The 15,481-nt window shown below is 40.0% G+C and overlaps 2 protein-coding genes across 5 annotated transcripts; one reads left to right on the top strand and one right to left on the bottom strand.

The window, feature by feature from the left end:
* The first annotated feature begins 20 nt into the window (after window positions 1-20).
* On the top strand, window positions 21-6,150 carry CENPQ (centromere protein Q). 4 transcript variants are annotated; one of them, XM_039695998.1, is made up of 9 exons: window positions 21-175; window positions 1,161-1,316; window positions 1,626-1,683; window positions 1,816-1,930; window positions 2,092-2,160; window positions 2,721-2,850; window positions 3,065-3,184; window positions 3,478-3,555; window positions 4,220-6,150. In XM_039695998.1, the coding sequence occupies exons 2-9, from the start codon at window positions 1,194-1,196 to the stop codon at window positions 4,346-4,348; spliced, it is 822 nt and encodes a 273-aa protein (XP_039551932.1). In that variant the 5' UTR covers window positions 21-175; window positions 1,161-1,193; the 3' UTR covers window positions 4,349-6,150. The 4 variants fall into 4 exon arrangements, with proteins under 4 accessions (XP_039551932.1, XP_039551929.1, XP_039551928.1 ...); XM_039695995.1 differs by lacking the exon at window positions 21-175 and adding an exon at window positions 396-585 and having other exon boundaries at window positions 1,629-1,683; XM_039695994.1 differs by lacking the exon at window positions 21-175 and adding an exon at window positions 396-585.
* On the bottom strand, window positions 5,443-15,001 carry LOC120495983 (cytochrome P450 2K6-like). The gene is made up of 9 exons (XM_039695993.1): window positions 14,567-15,001; window positions 12,729-12,891; window positions 11,625-11,774; window positions 10,992-11,152; window positions 10,160-10,333; window positions 9,355-9,496; window positions 8,317-8,501; window positions 8,091-8,232; window positions 5,443-6,787 (listed from the first exon to the last, which is right to left on the bottom strand). The coding sequence occupies exons 1-9, from the start codon at window positions 14,822-14,824 to the stop codon at window positions 6,600-6,602; spliced, it is 1,563 nt and encodes a 520-aa protein (XP_039551927.1). The 5' UTR covers window positions 14,825-15,001; the 3' UTR covers window positions 5,443-6,599.
* Between the last annotated feature and the right edge of the window lie 480 nt (window positions 15,002-15,481).

The following is a 15,481-nucleotide window of genomic DNA, read 5'->3' as shown; positions in this document are numbered from 1 at the left end:
TCCCCCCGTTACCTGTCACCGGCCCCTCCGTCAGCGCGCGACCCCCGCGCACGCGCGGTGGGCGGGAGCGGCGCTGCGCGTGCGCCGCGGGAAGCGCGGGTTTGTTTGGTAACGTCCCGGCGGGCTGAGGCGGGACCGGCCGCAGCGCTGAGGAGGGAGAGGCAGCGCCGGGAAGGTGAGGCTTGGGACGGCATCAGCCGGGAGGAGAGGAAGGGCTTTGTGGAGATGTTGTCCATGATGCTATCCGGCAGCACTGGGGAGCGGGCATTTGGGGATGTGAGGGCGTGGGGGTGAGGACTACAACTCCCAGCATGCACTGCGATGGAGGACAAGGTGCTGTGCGGCTGTGTGGAGTGATGCATGCCGGGAGTTGTAGTCCATATCTCATTTGCGGTCCGCTGTGAAAGCGGTCCCACAACATGGGTAGTTAGGGACGGGGGGAAGTGCAGGGCTTATTTCCTTGTTTTAGGGTTTATTCAGCTGGTGTGGAGTTTGTTTACCTGCCATATGGTTTATTTACCTGCTTTAGGCCTCAGTAACCCTGCTGGGGCTTATTTGTCTGCTGTCAATTTCGACACTTGCCTGGTGAGAAGTGACAGGACCTGAGTGAGGAAAGAGCGGCCTGAGGGAGGGAGTGAAAAGCTGAATAAATCTGAGTCGTGGTGCTTGAGAGACGAGAAGGGTGGTGGGGTTTGTGCTACTCCCTTCTGAGTGACAGCTTTTCCCTCTGTCTCTATGGTAAGAAAAACTGTAGATTTAAACTGCATCAGAGACCGCTGTGCTTATGTGCTAAAGTAAAAAGTTCTGGTAATTGGATGACTGCACTGAAAATTAGAAAGATGAATCACAGAATGGTTTGGGTTGGAAGAGACCTTAAAGATAACCTATTTACAACTCCCTGCCATGGGCAGAGGCATCTTCCAAATGGGGATGCTTTTTTAGTGGTTCTACATTTAGGTAAATTTACAGGATTTGAGCTCTAGGTTAGCAAATATTCAAATGTTTCATCTCATTTGGGGCTTTTTGGGTTGAGCCTAATTTCATTTTTGTTTTTGTTTTTGTTTTTTTTTTTTTTTTTAAGGTATGGTTTACATTGTATGGGTTATAATTGCTGGATTTTAATTTTGTCTTTGTTTCTTCCTGTTCCCATTGGTTTACAGATAATCAAACCCCGCCACACGTCTTCCAATAAAATGGGGAAACCAAGTGGTGGTAAATCAGCAAAAAATGCTTTTAAATCACAAAATCAACAAGGGACTTCTAGCAAAAAAAAGAGAGCAGATGAACAAGGAAAAAAGCAAGGTCAAAAAAGACAGGTATTCATTATTTTGGATCAAACATGTAGAAAAGTAACTGGAGGTGGGAGCAAGGGGAAAGAGTATTTTTCCCCATTTTTTAAATTGGAATTTATAGTGAATAGTTTATCAGCTAAGAATAGTCCTCTTGAGGAAATGCCCAGTGTGAAGAGCTCTTTTGAACAGTCTTCAATAAAGCTTTTTGGGTTTTTTTTGTGCTTAAAGACTTTTGTCAGACACTGGCATAGTGAGTTCATAGAAGTCGATGAGTGATTGCACAGCAGAGGATGTCTCAAAATTACCACATTTGCTGTAAATTTTTCCCTTCAGCAGGTCCCTCAGAAAGGCAAAAAGGGAGTTAAGGAACTGAAGGACCATTCCCCTGCAGGTGAGGTCCTGTTCTTTGCTGTTAAATCTGAAGTGTTTTGCACCTTTGACTGCAGTCTGACTGAAATGAGCCACAAAGCTCTCCGTCCGGGTTTGACAACTCATATTTCTCTTTTTTCCTTTGTGATAACAGGAGAAAATGGTTCTTTGAAAAAGGTGAAGCTGTCCAGTGCCACAAGAAGATCTTGGCAGCCTCTCTCAGAGAGCAGTAGGCTGTTCCTGGAAAGTATAGTGGATTCAGTAGTACTGTAAGTGCCAAATATCCTGGTGGTTCTTCTTTATTTCCTCAAGGGACACAGTAAAAAAAAATCATAGTATTACTTGAACTGGAAATCAGTGTGTTTTTTTTGATGTGCTCTCTGTGCTTGCACACTTTGTGATGGAAATTCTGCCTGTATTTTCTTTCCAGATCTGTTTTGTCCCAACAGAGGGAGGGAAAAGATGATGTTCAGAAGCACCTCAATGTACTGAAAAACAAGTAAGAAATTATGAATTAAAAGGAAAGAGGGAGAGAAAAGATTTCTTCTACCCAGCTGTTTTGTACCATACTTTGAGGGTGAACTAAAAGTCTCCTGTGACATATATATATTTAGATATGTAGAGAAAGCTATATATCATGTTTCATAAAAGCATTTCCAGGTTTTACTAAAATGATCATCATTTGGAAGCAATTGTGAATTCCCCTCTTAGAACTTTGAAAAGCAGAAGGGTCAGCACTGGGAAAATATTAGGAAAATATTAATTAATGTCAATTTACAGTCAGGGAGTGTAGAGGCCAGTGGAATATAAACCACACAAGGTCAGTGCAATAGGAAACATGAGAATTTTGGGATTTCTTGTTCCTGGTTCTTTCCTTAGACATCTCCACATGATTTTGGAAGACAGTCCAAGGCAGTTTTTCTTTCCCTCTGCAGTCATTTACTTCACTGGCAGCAATTAAGTTTAAATCTGCAGTGAGATTAGTTTTTCCCCAGAATTTTCTTCTTGCTTTGCAAAGAACTCCAAACAAGTCACACTTTCCTTTTTCTGTAATTGAAGGGTGCTGAGAAGTTTCAAGACTTTAAATGTACCTCCAGAGAAGCTGGGCAACCTGAAGAATATCCTGGGCCTTCAAATGGCAGAGAAACAAATGCTTGAGACAAATGAGGAGTCTTTGGTACAACTGCAGGTATGAAAAGCAAGGAAGGGAAAAAATTACCTTACCACACTGCTGGCTGTGCCTGTGCTGTTGTGGAGAAGTGTCCAGTGTTCATCATTGTCAGGCACTTTTGCTGCAAAGCACTGTCTCTTTTTGGATGTTTTGTCAGTGGCTCGGTGTGTGCTGTGGGAAAGATTCACCATCTCTAAAGTAAATTTTCTTCTGGTTTTGTGTTTTGTTTCAGGAAGAAATAACTGAAGCAGAGCGATCAGCGGAGCGCATTGAGGAAAATATACAGCAGCTGCAGCACAAAATCCAGGTGCTCAAGAACCAGTTAGAGAAAGATGAAAAAGATGCCAGGAAGGTATGAAATAATAAATAAACATAAATAAATATATAAAATAAATACTTGTGTACTCCTATAACCTTGAGGAATGGGCTGACTTCCAGAGCTTTCTCAAACAAGCTGTTTCTCAGGCAGTGAAGGCCTGAGAAGGCCTCGTGCTTTTGGGAATGGATTTTCTTAATCTTTCCAACTTCAGTTGCAGAATTAAGTTTGGTTTCAGAAGTTGGATAATGACAAACATGTTATTTTCCTACTTGTGTGCCTGATATTTGGGGGGTTTGGATTGTTTTTTCATTATCTTCTTTTTCTAGGTATTCCAGGAAAATGGCAGTGGAGAACTCCAGCTTCCAGAACTCCCCAAGCGCAGTTTGCAGGCACCCATTTTGCAGGTGAGTGTGGAATAAATATTTATCTTTTCAGAGACACTTTGGTTATGAGGAGGAAGGCAAGAGAATGTGCTTTTAGCCCTTAACCTCTGCCAGAGGAGGCAATTCTGAAAATTCAGAAAATTTGAATAGGTTTTAATTTTCCATGTTATATTTTTGTTCTTTTCATTGAGAACGATATGCTTATGATTTAAAACCAGGACAAAACCCTAAAAACCCTCCTTATCCTTCGAAGTGTTCAAGGCCAGGTTGGATGAGGCTCTGAGCAGCCTGGGATAGTGGAACCTTGTGGGAGGTGTCCCTGCCCATGGCAGGGGCGTGGAACAAGCTGATCCTAAAGGTTCCTTCCAACCCAAACAATTGTTATGATTTAAAACATCACCTGTTTTTTCCTAGAAACCTTATGGCCCTAGGGAACTTGCAATTTCTGAAATATATCTATAAATGCTGGAGGGAAGACTCATTCTCTGACTCTGAATCTTTTTTTGTTTAAGCTGTAGCTGGGCTGCATGAAGATGAAATTCCTGTTGACTCAACAAAAGCTGGTTCTCTGACTGTGAATCTTTTTTTGTTTAAGCTGTAGCTGGGCTGCATGGAGGTGAAATTCCTGTTGCACTCAACAAAAGCTGTTTTTTTATTTGTTGTCCATGATTCTTTTCTTCTTTAGGAGGAAATTTTGAAGGTAAAGAATCAGAAGGGCCTTTTAAAGGATATGAATGCTATTCAGCAGTCAGCTGACTTGAAGAACTTACTAACCCTTGTTGAAAAGACCTATGAGAAGGTGGATTTGCTTTGAGAAGCCAAAGTGTGTGGAGTCTCTGTGCTGAGTTTGGAATCTGCTTTCTTCCTAATGGCCCTCTTGTTGTGACTGCTGCATTTCTGTTAAAACATTTTCTATTAACGTTGGTATATAAATGTGTAGATACATTTTGGGACTCAAGTGTTTTAAGTCATCTTGTCAAGGTTTTTTGGGTTTTTTTCACCTGTGATGACTTCTAATGATGACATATCCTGTCTTAGGAAAAGGGAGGGAAATGGATCCTGGGTTATTTGGGGGTTTTTACAGAATAAGGGAACTATTCCTTTATATTTGCACTTCTTTATCTCTACATCACTGAAGGTTGTCTTCTACAACAGTAGTGTTTATTTGGGAGTTTAAACCTGAAACAGGTAGTAAAAATAAACTTATCTAATACTCAGTTGTAAATCCTGCTTTCAACTGTCTTACTATTTTTTAACAAAACCCCTCAATTGAAGAAAAATGGATAATTTTTATCAAATTTACAAAATTGTTTTTACATTACATTTTTGTTACTTAATACAAAAACCAACATCAAACAACATGAAGTACTTTCTCAGGTTAAATTACCTGCTGAAAGACAGCAGTGCTCTTTATACTGACCTGCTTCATAAACTCTTGTTCTGCTGTTTACAAGCTGCTGATGCTCTTAATGAGACAAAAGGTAATTATCTCTCTTCTCTGAGGACTTGAAAGCCTCTCTGGAGTTAGAATAATGGAATATCTCAAGTTGGAATGAACCTGTAAGGATCTCTGAGTCCAGCTCTCTGCTCCTCACAGAATTACCTAAACCATGTAGGATCAGGAAAACCAGGCTAAGTACTTGCTTTATATTGAATCACAGGAGTAGGAATATAATTATTTAGAAGTATTTTTAAATCAAGTGATCACAAATTTCTAAGTGATCACAAATTTGTGATCACTTGGCAAGGAGAGCATTTACTGATATTACCATTACCCCAAAATAATTTAATCCAGAGCATGGGTTAAAAATTTTCCTGCATGCCAGGAAAAGGTTAAGTGAAGATGCTTTCATTAAGGGTTATTTACTGTGTGGGTTTTGAACTTTCTGAACCACATAGAGACCTTTGCCTTTTTGAAAGTTTTTTATTTTGAAAAGAAAGTGCAGAGAAGGGCAGTGAGTACGAGTCAGATTCAGCTTCCACACAAGGAGGTTGAAATAGTAACTGAAGAATGAACTTCTGCATTACAGTGCTGGATAGATACAGAGGCAAGCCATAATTACTTCAATTTTTTTCCCTGACACTGGGTGATTTATGATAGGTTGGTTGTGAGGGTTGTTACTTTGGGATTGTCATGTACACATAAACAGGGTAACATGAACCAGGGAACATAAATCCAGACATTTAGGAGGCGGTCTTAGCTTGACTTGATGGATACTCTTGGACAGAGTTGCAAAATTATCAGATTGTTGGTTTTGATGAGATTTGAGGCCTCTTCCAGAAGGTTCACTGTTGATCTGTGTGTGTGGAGCTGTGACCACAGCTCTGTGATTTGACCTGGGAGCACCTGAAACTTCAATTTCAGAAACCTTGGCTTTAAGTAGGTAAAACATTTTCTTGTGTGTGTATGCTCTATGTACTGAGTTTATCCATTTAAGGAATACTCCGGGAAAATCTTAAAGAACTTCTGGATTCAGGTCAACTTGGCTTAAGGTTTTTTCTCAGAAGTCATCTACAAGTACAGAACTGTGATTTCTTTGCATATGAAAATGGAGTAGGGAGAAGAGCCAAGGGAAGAAGCTGCACTGAGGCATTGGGGAACATCAGGATATCCAGCCCAGCTTCAAACGCAGCTGACTGCCAAGGTCAAACAGCCCTTCTGTTCTGACAGCCTGAAACTGAACAACCCACATTTATCTCCTTGTACAACCTAAGCACAGCTTCATAGCCCATATGTCTTTTGGGAAAAACCTGGATGTGGGAGCATTTTTTGAGATATGCTTTCAACAAACAGTGAACATGGCAGCAAGAATAGGAAAGCTGAAGGCCTGTATTATTTAGCCAAGATTGGATGATCTAAAAGATTAACCCATGAGTCATCAGTTACTTCACAGTTCTGGTCCACTTTGCCCTCTCCCAAAAACTAAAAAATAAAAGAACACCACTTTGGTTTAGAAGTGCCGGAAACCTTAATTGAAATATGGATTGTTTCGGTCAAAGAATTAAGAAGACTGATGAAATAGAAAAGTGATTTAAACATTTTAGAACCACAATGGATTAGAGCTCTAGGAACGTGCTACAGCACACATTTTATAGGGTTTGGGGATGACATTAAATGAAACGGCAGGGCTGAGGTCCAGGTCTGAGCTGGAAACTCCAGGTGGAGGGAGGAAGTTGAACCTCTGCAGGAGACTGGTGAAGAAGAGGAAGAGCTCCATTTTGGCAAGAGTCTCCCCAGCACAGATCCTCCGCCCTGGAACAAAAGGCAAAAGGACCACAAGATAATCAGTGACCTGCTTCTTCAGTACTGGAAGAAAAAAAAAACAAACCTTTTACCAGCTCTGAAAAGCTGGGAATCCAGCTTCAGTGGGAATCCAGAACATTTTAATGTTATATCCTAGGTATGAATAAAGGACACAGTAGATTTTAAAAGTCTTTTGGGTACAAGTTATCAGAGAGAGAGGAATTTTGATCTTCAGAGGTATCATACCAATGCCAGCTGGTGATAGATTTTGTTTTCCTTTGTTGAAATGCTTGCATTTGGAGAGAAATATATGGAAATGTAGTCTGAATTCCTTAATTCCTGAATTCCAGTTTTCAGTAAAATTGAATTTTTACTTCATTTTCACAATTCTCTTCTACTTGGCTGAATTTTTGGATCCCAAACAAACTGGTTTAGTCTAGAGTTTAGGTCTATTAGTCAACTCATAGGCAATTTTTTTATACTAAAATTTGTCAGCAAATTCCTTGAAGATTCACAAATGCTGGCCAGAGTGGGACTGAGAAGCCAGGTGGAGGCAATATTCTAAGAATATTCAAAAATGCTGTAAATGTAAGTTGCTAGTAAACTGCCTTACTCATAGCATGATGATTCAAGCCAAAACTAACAAAATCTTGAACTAAAATTTGGTTTTAACATCCCTGTGTGACAGAAAATGAAGAGCTATTGCATGGCTGTGATATGAAATAAGCCCTCCAGGGAATACCCAGACCTGTCACTCCCTGGATCTGCTTTCAGCTGGGACATCTAGACTTAAGTCTAGAAAAGAAGACCTGGGAACTGGCAGTGTCATAAATTCTTCTAAAAAGAAAAAAAATAAATTACAGTGTAATGGACAGTGAGTATGACAAGAAAAAAAAATCTTATTCAAAGATCATACAGAGTTGAAGCTATAAAAATAAGATCGATAAGAAAAAGGAGAGTGTTGTGGATATGCCAGATAAATTAGCCAGAGACTGTTGTGTGGGAACTTAAGAAGAGCAATTACAGAGCCTGCAAACCAGAAAAAATGCCAGAGAAGGAGCGGGGTTGGAATCTCCCATGGCAAATGGTGTAGGTGTGTAAATTAAGGTGAATGTCACATTCTGAGAAAGCCTCAAAGGACAAGTCCCTTCTTTCCTTTGATTTTACACAGAGTTTGGGCTTTTTTATCATCAAATTATATGACCCAGCTGGCATTTTTTGTGACTTTTTAAAAGGGTCATGGAAAAATGAAGCAGGAATGCACAGAAGCATCTTCGCTGTGTGTTCTGTGTAAATGTAAAAGAGAAAGCACCTGCTGAGAAAGGCATGAAAGCATCTTTCTTCACAAATTTCCCATTGGCATCAAGGAAGTGCTCAGGGTAGAACATGTCTGGTTTCTCCCACTGCGACTGGTCTTTCAGGACTGAGGTCAGTAAAGGGATGATGTAGGTTCCCTGCAAAATAAGGCAGTGGAATGAATTCCTGGACAAATTCAGAAAGAACAAATGTTAAAAGAAGCAATCCTGTAGGCATCTCACCTTGGGGATGAAATAGCCTTGGAGGGTGACATCTGCAGCAGTCTCATGAGGCAAATCCAGTGGCAGGATATTGGCAAACCTCTGAATTTCATGGATGACAGCATCTGTGTATGGCATCTGAGCTCGGTGCTCGATCCGCGGGGGGTTGGACCCTATCACTTGCTCTATCTCTTCTTGGACCTTTCCTGAAGAAAGAATCAACTCTAAGGTGCAAGGACTCATTCACCCCTGAGACACAGTGTGCTTTACTCATGTAAAGTATAATAGATCTGGAGTACAAACAATAAATTCTCCCAAAATCTTTTTTTTTCCTTTCAGAAATAATAGGAGGTGAACAGGACTACAATGTTTCTTTACCAACAAGAAACCTGAAGACTTTTTTTTCTGCCATCTCTTCTGTCTAAAGATCCATGTTGTGCCCAAGGGTTGTCTCTAAAACCCCATTTGACTCCAAACAACCCTGTACCATCAGCTGGAATGGAGATGCCAGGCATAGGCAATTCCTTGAATCTTCTCAGGTCGCTAAAGCCTCAGTACAGTTCATTTAACACCTGCACAGACCTTTGGTTTATTGACAGTTTCTGAGGGGAATCTGGAATAAAATCACTGACTAACACAGGACAGCTCTTTACTTACTAATTAATGAGATTTCCCCAAGCAGAGGGCCTGGCCTGTATGAACTCTGTTCTGTTACTGGCTGAGCAGTGCAAGCCTCACTGGATCTGAACCAGAGGACCAGAGACAGTAATTGGCTGGAAATCTCAGCTCTTTGTAACTTGGCCTATTAACAGATAGGCCAAGTTGATCCTCCACTTTCCTGTTTGGTCACTAATTTCCAAGCAGAGGGCCTGGCCTGTATGAACTCTGTTCTCAGAGTGCAAGCCTCACTGGATCTGAACCAGAGGACCAGAGACAGTAACTGGCTGGAAATCTCAGCTCTTTGAAACTTGGCCTATAGATAGGCCAAGTTGATCCTCCAGGTTCCTGTTTGGTCACTAATTCCCTGAGTGTAACAGTATCTATCATTAAACCACTTACTCTGGATTTCAGGGTACTTTAGCATCAGCAGAAAGCCCCAGTTTAGTGTGGTGGAAATGGTCTCAACACCAGCAGTAAACAAATTGCTCACCAAGCTTAGCAAGTTGCCATTATGGAAATACCCATTGGTAGTGGATTTCTCCTGAAAAAAGTCGTTGAGATAAAAGGATGAAAACTCAAAGCTTTCCATGGGAAAATGCAATTTATGTAGATAAATATTTGCTAAGATATAAATCCTACATTTTAAATAAGTGTGAAAGACAAGGAAGAGCTTTGGGCTTGCTCCTAGAGGAGAGTGCTGACATATGTTTGTATTTACTGGGACCATCTGCAAAGGGAGCTGCCTTCCCCATGGGAAGGTAACCCAGCCATGTCAGAAACCCCAAATAAGTCCCAGTAAAGCCCAGGTAGTGATTCCATTGTGTTATGTGTTATGTTTTCAAAAGAGCCAGAAGAGCTGGGACAACAGAGAAAGCAGATAGAAGATGCAGCCTTGGTAAATATATTTATACAGTCTGAAAAAAATAAGGATAAAGGTACACTGATTAAAAGAGGTTGGAATTTCAACAGCATGAAGTATGTGTTCAACTCTACCTCTTTGTAGTATGCATTTTCTCAAAGACAGCTTCCCTACAGAAATTCAGCTGTAATTGTAAGGACAAATTGTAATTGTAATTGCAAATATCTTCTTCTCAAAGACAGCTTCCCTACAGAAATTCAGCTGTAATTGTAAGGACTGAAAGAAAATTGCAAATATCTTTATAAAACCATAAAAGATGGAATCAGCAAGAAAATGCCCAGTTACCTCCTGCTGTTTAACCAGGAAGGCATCAATAAAACTTCTTTGGTCATTTTTGTCCAGGTTTTTGAGATGCTCCACAAAAGTAACTCGTACAAAATCATGGAATTCATCTCTGTTTCGAAGGAGAGCCTTGTTAGCCCTTAGAAGGAATCCAAGGTATGGGAAGATATTGTACATCTACAAGAGTAGAAGTTGTTAGAGAGAGTTTATCAGCCAGAGCTCTGAAAACACTACAGAAACAAATTAACAACATTTGGCCTTCCTTGCAGATACAAAGTCAAAAATGTAAGATTAATATTTTGTTGTTTAGAACATGGAAAAATGACTGGATGAATTTATGGTAGAAAATTTGTCAAGGACCACTGAATAGAAGTAAAAATCTTGCCCCAAAGTTCTACTTTTCAGGAGTAGTGTAGGTGTCAGGCTGAAACAGCTTCAAGCTGCCACCAGGCAGATGGAAATGATGGCCAGCAAATTTTTTTATTGTTTTGGCCAGCTCTTCCACTAACATTTTTTTTTTCTTTTTAAAAACCTAGATAAACATAAATCAATTTAGAGTGTGGCAGCATTGCATGCAAGTATCTGAAGGTGTTTTCACTCACTAGCACTCTTCAAACTGTATCTTAAATAATTTTTTGAGAGATTGGGGGCTTGAATGTTGACTTCATGATTCCCAAGCTGTCTCTTAAGGCTTTTTTGTCTGAGAAAGTGCTTTGTAAACCTAATAGCTCTCAAAGTCTCATATTTTCCTGTTTAATAGAAGAAACTGATCACCAGTATTGCTATTTTCCTGTGGCATGCAGTGGAACAGCAACATAAACATGTGAATCATTACCATGACCAAAGGTTTCCCAGCAAGCCTCATGTTTTCATTGGTCAGATTTAGAAGTCTCACAAATCTGGAGTCTTTGTAGTCAAATCGTTTTCCAAGCAATATTGACACAATTATATTAGCAACAGCTGCATTAATTATTTTGCTGGCATCAATAGGATTTCCTAGACAAGGAACAAGAGAATTGATTACATTGTAATAAAGATATATAATTTGTAAATGTAAAATTATTATTAAATATTGCTATTTGTTATGATTGGTAGCTATCATTGATTATTATCCAATGTCAGAATACCATATCAAGACACAAAAATGCCAGAGGAGCTAAATTCATCAAACTGGTGTACATTTCCTCAAAAGGTCTGAACTTGAGAAGGCCCAAAAAGCCTTTGCACACTTGGACAAAACCTCAGAGGTAGTGAGGCCCTGGCACAGGCTGCCCAGAGAAGCTGTGGCTGCTCCACTCCTGGAAGTGTTCCAGGCCAGGCTGGACAGGGCTGGGAGCAGCCTGGGTAGGGGAAAGTGTCCTTGTCCATGGCAGAGGGTGGAGCTGGATGAACTTTAAGGTCCGTTTGAGCCCAAATCATTCTGTGACTCTGTGATTCCATGGGTTTGCAGAATGAACAACCCACCCACCTTCCTGTGAGGCGATGGAGTCTGCCAGGTGCCCGTACTCCTCCACGATTCGATCCTCAATGGCCTTTTTGCCCATCCCAAAGTCTCGTAAGGCTGTGAGGGTGAACCTTCGCATCACCTTCCAGTTTTCACCGTGGGCAAAAACAATCCCTGTGACCAAGAGAACATTTCAATGTGGCTGAAGATTTTAAGTAGTTTTGTAGGCATACAATGGAGCTGTTTAGTAGCAGTCACTTTTAAAATAAATTGCATCCAGATGAGGAAAACCACACAACTGTGCCTTAAGTATTTTCAGTCCTCAGAAATAGGTTCATTACACAAGCAAAGGATAAATATTTAAGGTTTATTTCATCAAATCTTAAGAAGAATATATATTCTTAAAGACACTTGTCACTGAAAGAAAGTGGACATTGGAAATCCAAGTTCAAACTGCTGGTCATCATAGTTTGGAAGAGGAATTGAACTAAGACCTCTGATGACTGCAGGAAAAAAAATTAAGTAGGAACAAATGTCTTAAAAAATTCAGTAATGTCTTAAAGCCTCCACCATCAGCTTTTTTTCACTGAAATTGTTCCATCATTTAACTGATGACCTCAACTATGGGTTTGAAATTCTTGTTTTGAAACCCAGCTCATTAGACAGTGTTCCTCTTTTTAAAATAAATCCACAGTTCTCTATGTGCTACGTGCAATCTATTGTCCTATTCTGTATTTAAAAGCACTATTTACCACTGAAATGATGAGCAACAGTAGAATACTAATTTCAGAAAAGGTTGTTCTATGATAAGCCCAAAACCCCACAAGTTCAGAGCCATATCATGAGAGCTAGAAATGCTTCTCTGGCAAGGATGTCCTGTTCTAGATCCTGAAAGTGTGTCACTATCCATTTTCTGTTGCTGTAGTTTTTTTTAGAATTATGGTTGTTTTGTTGCCACTGTCAGTAATTTCAAAGTTGAATAAGTGTGCTAAAGCAAATGAAATTGCTCTCTGTTACCAATGCCTTTTGTGATTTCTGATCCAAAATGTTGTCCCTGCTCCTGCTTTGTCTATAGGGAAAATAAAAAAGAGCAGGTCAATCTGATAAGGAAGAATAAGACCAACTTACCATTTCCTTTGGTCAAATCTTCAAAGACTGGGATTTTAGGTCTCTCTGCAAATGCATCTGCCTGGTTTACAAGAGCTTCCTTCACTGTCTCATAGCCAGAAATCACTACAACTTTCCTGTACCCCATCTGAACACTGAAGACTGGACCATATTTTTTGGACAGCTGTCAGGAAAAGAGAACCATGATTTACAACTTTTCCAGAGAACTTCAGAGAAATTCAGCCAACAGAGAAATTCATCACCCATTCCAGTGCTGCTTATTTTCCAGTCCTGCCTCTGGGTTACTTACATGGTGGACATTTTCCTGACTACAGGGAAAGACACTTGATTTAAATGATGGCAATGTGCCAGACATTGTGGTAGATAATGACAAAATTATACAGCTGAGAGAAGAGTTCCATTGTGCTAAACTGCGCAGAACTATCAACAGCTGAAACCTCAAGTCAGCAAAGGATTGCACTGAGAATTCTGTCTGCCCTCAAAAGCCCTCATAAATTCAATGTTTGACTCATGCTTTAGGACTTGGCTCTATGCTATTGTTTCTTTTGTGCACAGGCTGCACCTGAATAACCTGTTCAAATGTTTGGTACCATTATCTTACTAGAAATAAATCAATTTGTTTCTGGGCCAGGATTTAGCATTAGATACATTCAAACTTTTTATACATGATTACATGCGCCATGAATCTGTCTCAGAGACAGTGTTGTAGTTTTTTAGCCAGTACAGGTAGATTTATTTTTGTGTAACTCGGTGTTTCTGATTCTTTTGACAACTTGGAGTGGGGGTTTCCAGACTGCACTCATTTTCTAGTGGGTTTGCAGAGAGAAACATAAGCATCAAGATGTAAAAGGTTCAGCAAGTGGTAAGGAAGTACAGCTAGCTGAAAAAACAGGAGCAGTCATCCATATCTGAATTGTGCTCAAGTCAGAGAGCCAGTATCCAGCATCAGAAAGGAACCACTGAATTACAGCAGACACATATTGGTTCTGCTGGCCTGAAAACAGATGGAACTTGCTTTTGTCAACACAATTGAACTGTGTAGGAGAGCTACAGTGATAGTCCAGATATTGCATCTAGCCAGTCTTTTGATTTGTGGGTACAACATCCATACAGTTTGGTGCAAATATCCCTTTCAAAATCATCAGCAGGGAAGACGTGTAATTTTAATTTCTAAGCAAAAAAACTCTAAGAAAGGAGCAGGTTCATAGAACTCTTCTAACTCAAAGTCAGCAAAGCCCTGCAATAAACTAAAATAAACTAAATAAAATAAATAAAATAAAATAAAATAAAATAAAATTTAAAAAAAGTAAAGAAAGCACTAGAAGAAAACTGAGAGATTTATTATTTTGGCAAAAGTTGGCTCTGAATATTAAGAGTATATAGTTATATCTTCAGATTTTGGGGAGGAAAAGAGGAAAGGGAGATGAGAGCATTGGTAAATCAGTGATGCCAATATGCTGCAATCACAGCTCCAGGTATATCAATCAGCAGAAGGCAGAGAGGGTTACACCACATATCAAAATCATTCCTTATTCTGTTGTCTTTTTCTAAAAATTACCACAAAAATAAGGTGGATGCTTGCTATTAACTTGAAAGTTGTTGAATAAACTGGATAAAATATTTATAACAATATTTTATTGTTGGATAAAATATTACAGAAATATTTATATATCTAGAAACCATGCTACATTCAACATTTCTGCTCAAATAACCATTTCTGGATCCCTGGCTAAAGGCTCATATATGGATGCAATTCATTGGGTGCAATAGGAGAAACTGCCTGACATCTTGGACTATGGGGCTTGGTTGATAGGACCAACAGAAAAGAAAATGAGTACCTCTAGATAAGTCCTGTAGGGTCTCTTCAAGTCAAACAAAAGAAGGTTTCCAATTATAGGTAATGGTCTTGGACCTGGAGGTAAGTTCTGTCTTCGGTCATTGTTCCAGAAACCTGCTGTTTTCAAAATGGAGACAAAAGCCAGGATCAACACTAAAACAGTGGAAGTGCTGCTGTTCCAGAAACCTGCTGTTTTCAAAATGGAGACAAAAGCCAGGATGAACACAAAACCAATGGAAGTGCTGCTGTTCCAGCCCATCTCTGTTCAGCCAAGTATTTGCCACAGAAAAGAGAAAATGTGGACTCTGGATCTCTGTCCTCCTGAAATAATTGTGCTTGAGAGGCTCTTGTGTCAGTCCATAAACCTCTTCTCCACTGAAGGGTATTTTTCAATCATGGCTGGTGACTTGTTCTCTTCCCATGTGTTTCCTAATGAGTCATCAGAAGGGTACAGGGGCATATATGTGTTTGCTAACCAGTGTGACTGGGTGAGAGTATGGGTCACTGGGCAAGTGTGAAAGTCCAAGAACATGGGTAACTGTAGGTCATCAACCTGACACTTGCTATAAGAGCCATAAATTCTGCATTCTGTCCAGGTTACTGATTAATCATGTTTTTGCCTTTAGCACAGATATCCTTGATACCCCTGAGGAATCAAAATTCCATTGCCCAGGGATGTATGCAAAGAGATTAATTTTTTTTTAAACTGTGTGATGTATGAATGCGAGACTCACAAGGTGAGAGAAGATCTCAGAAGATCTGCATCTCTTTCTGTGGAGTCGAAAATGTGTCGGGTTACACTTAGGGTGTGGAGGTAAATCTTAGTATGAATGGCATGTTTAGCGTATGAATGCTTACAAGCTGAATCATGCCTACAGAAATTGTTGCTGCAGATTTGAGGTTGTAGATATACACT

The sequence above is a fragment of the Passer montanus genome, unplaced genomic scaffold (assembly GCF_014805655.1).
Source record: "Passer montanus isolate IOZ18808 unplaced genomic scaffold, ASM1480565v1 scaffold94, whole genome shotgun sequence".
Lineage (NCBI taxonomy): Eukaryota > Metazoa > Chordata > Aves > Passeriformes > Passeridae > Passer > Passer montanus.
Note: the sequence above shows the minus strand (reverse complement) of the source record. Positions and strands in the feature narration are given on the sequence as shown.

Coding starts and splice junctions, on each gene's coding strand:
- CENPQ (XM_039695994.1), top strand. CDS start 508: ATGGTTTATTTACCTGCTTTAGGCCTCAGTAACCCTGCTGGGGCTTAT. Junction 1,317..1,625: donor AGCAAGGTCAAAAAAGACAG/GTATTCATTATT, acceptor TTTTCCCTTCAG/CAGGTCCCTCAGAAAGGCAA. Junction 3,185..3,477: donor ATGAAAAAGATGCCAGGAAG/GTATGAAATAAT, acceptor TTCTTTTTCTAG/GTATTCCAGGAAAATGGCAG.
- LOC120495983 (XM_039695993.1), bottom strand. CDS start 14,824: ATGGGCTGGAACAGCAGCACTTCCATTGGTTTTGTGTTCATCCTGGCT. Junction 10,334..10,991: donor CTGGGAAACCTTTGGTCATG/GTAATGATTCAC, acceptor CTACTCTTGTAG/ATGTACAATATCTTCCCATA. Junction 8,233..8,316: donor AAGGCTATTTCATCCCCAAG/GTGAGATGCCTA, acceptor CTTATTTTGCAG/GGAACCTACATCATCCCTTT.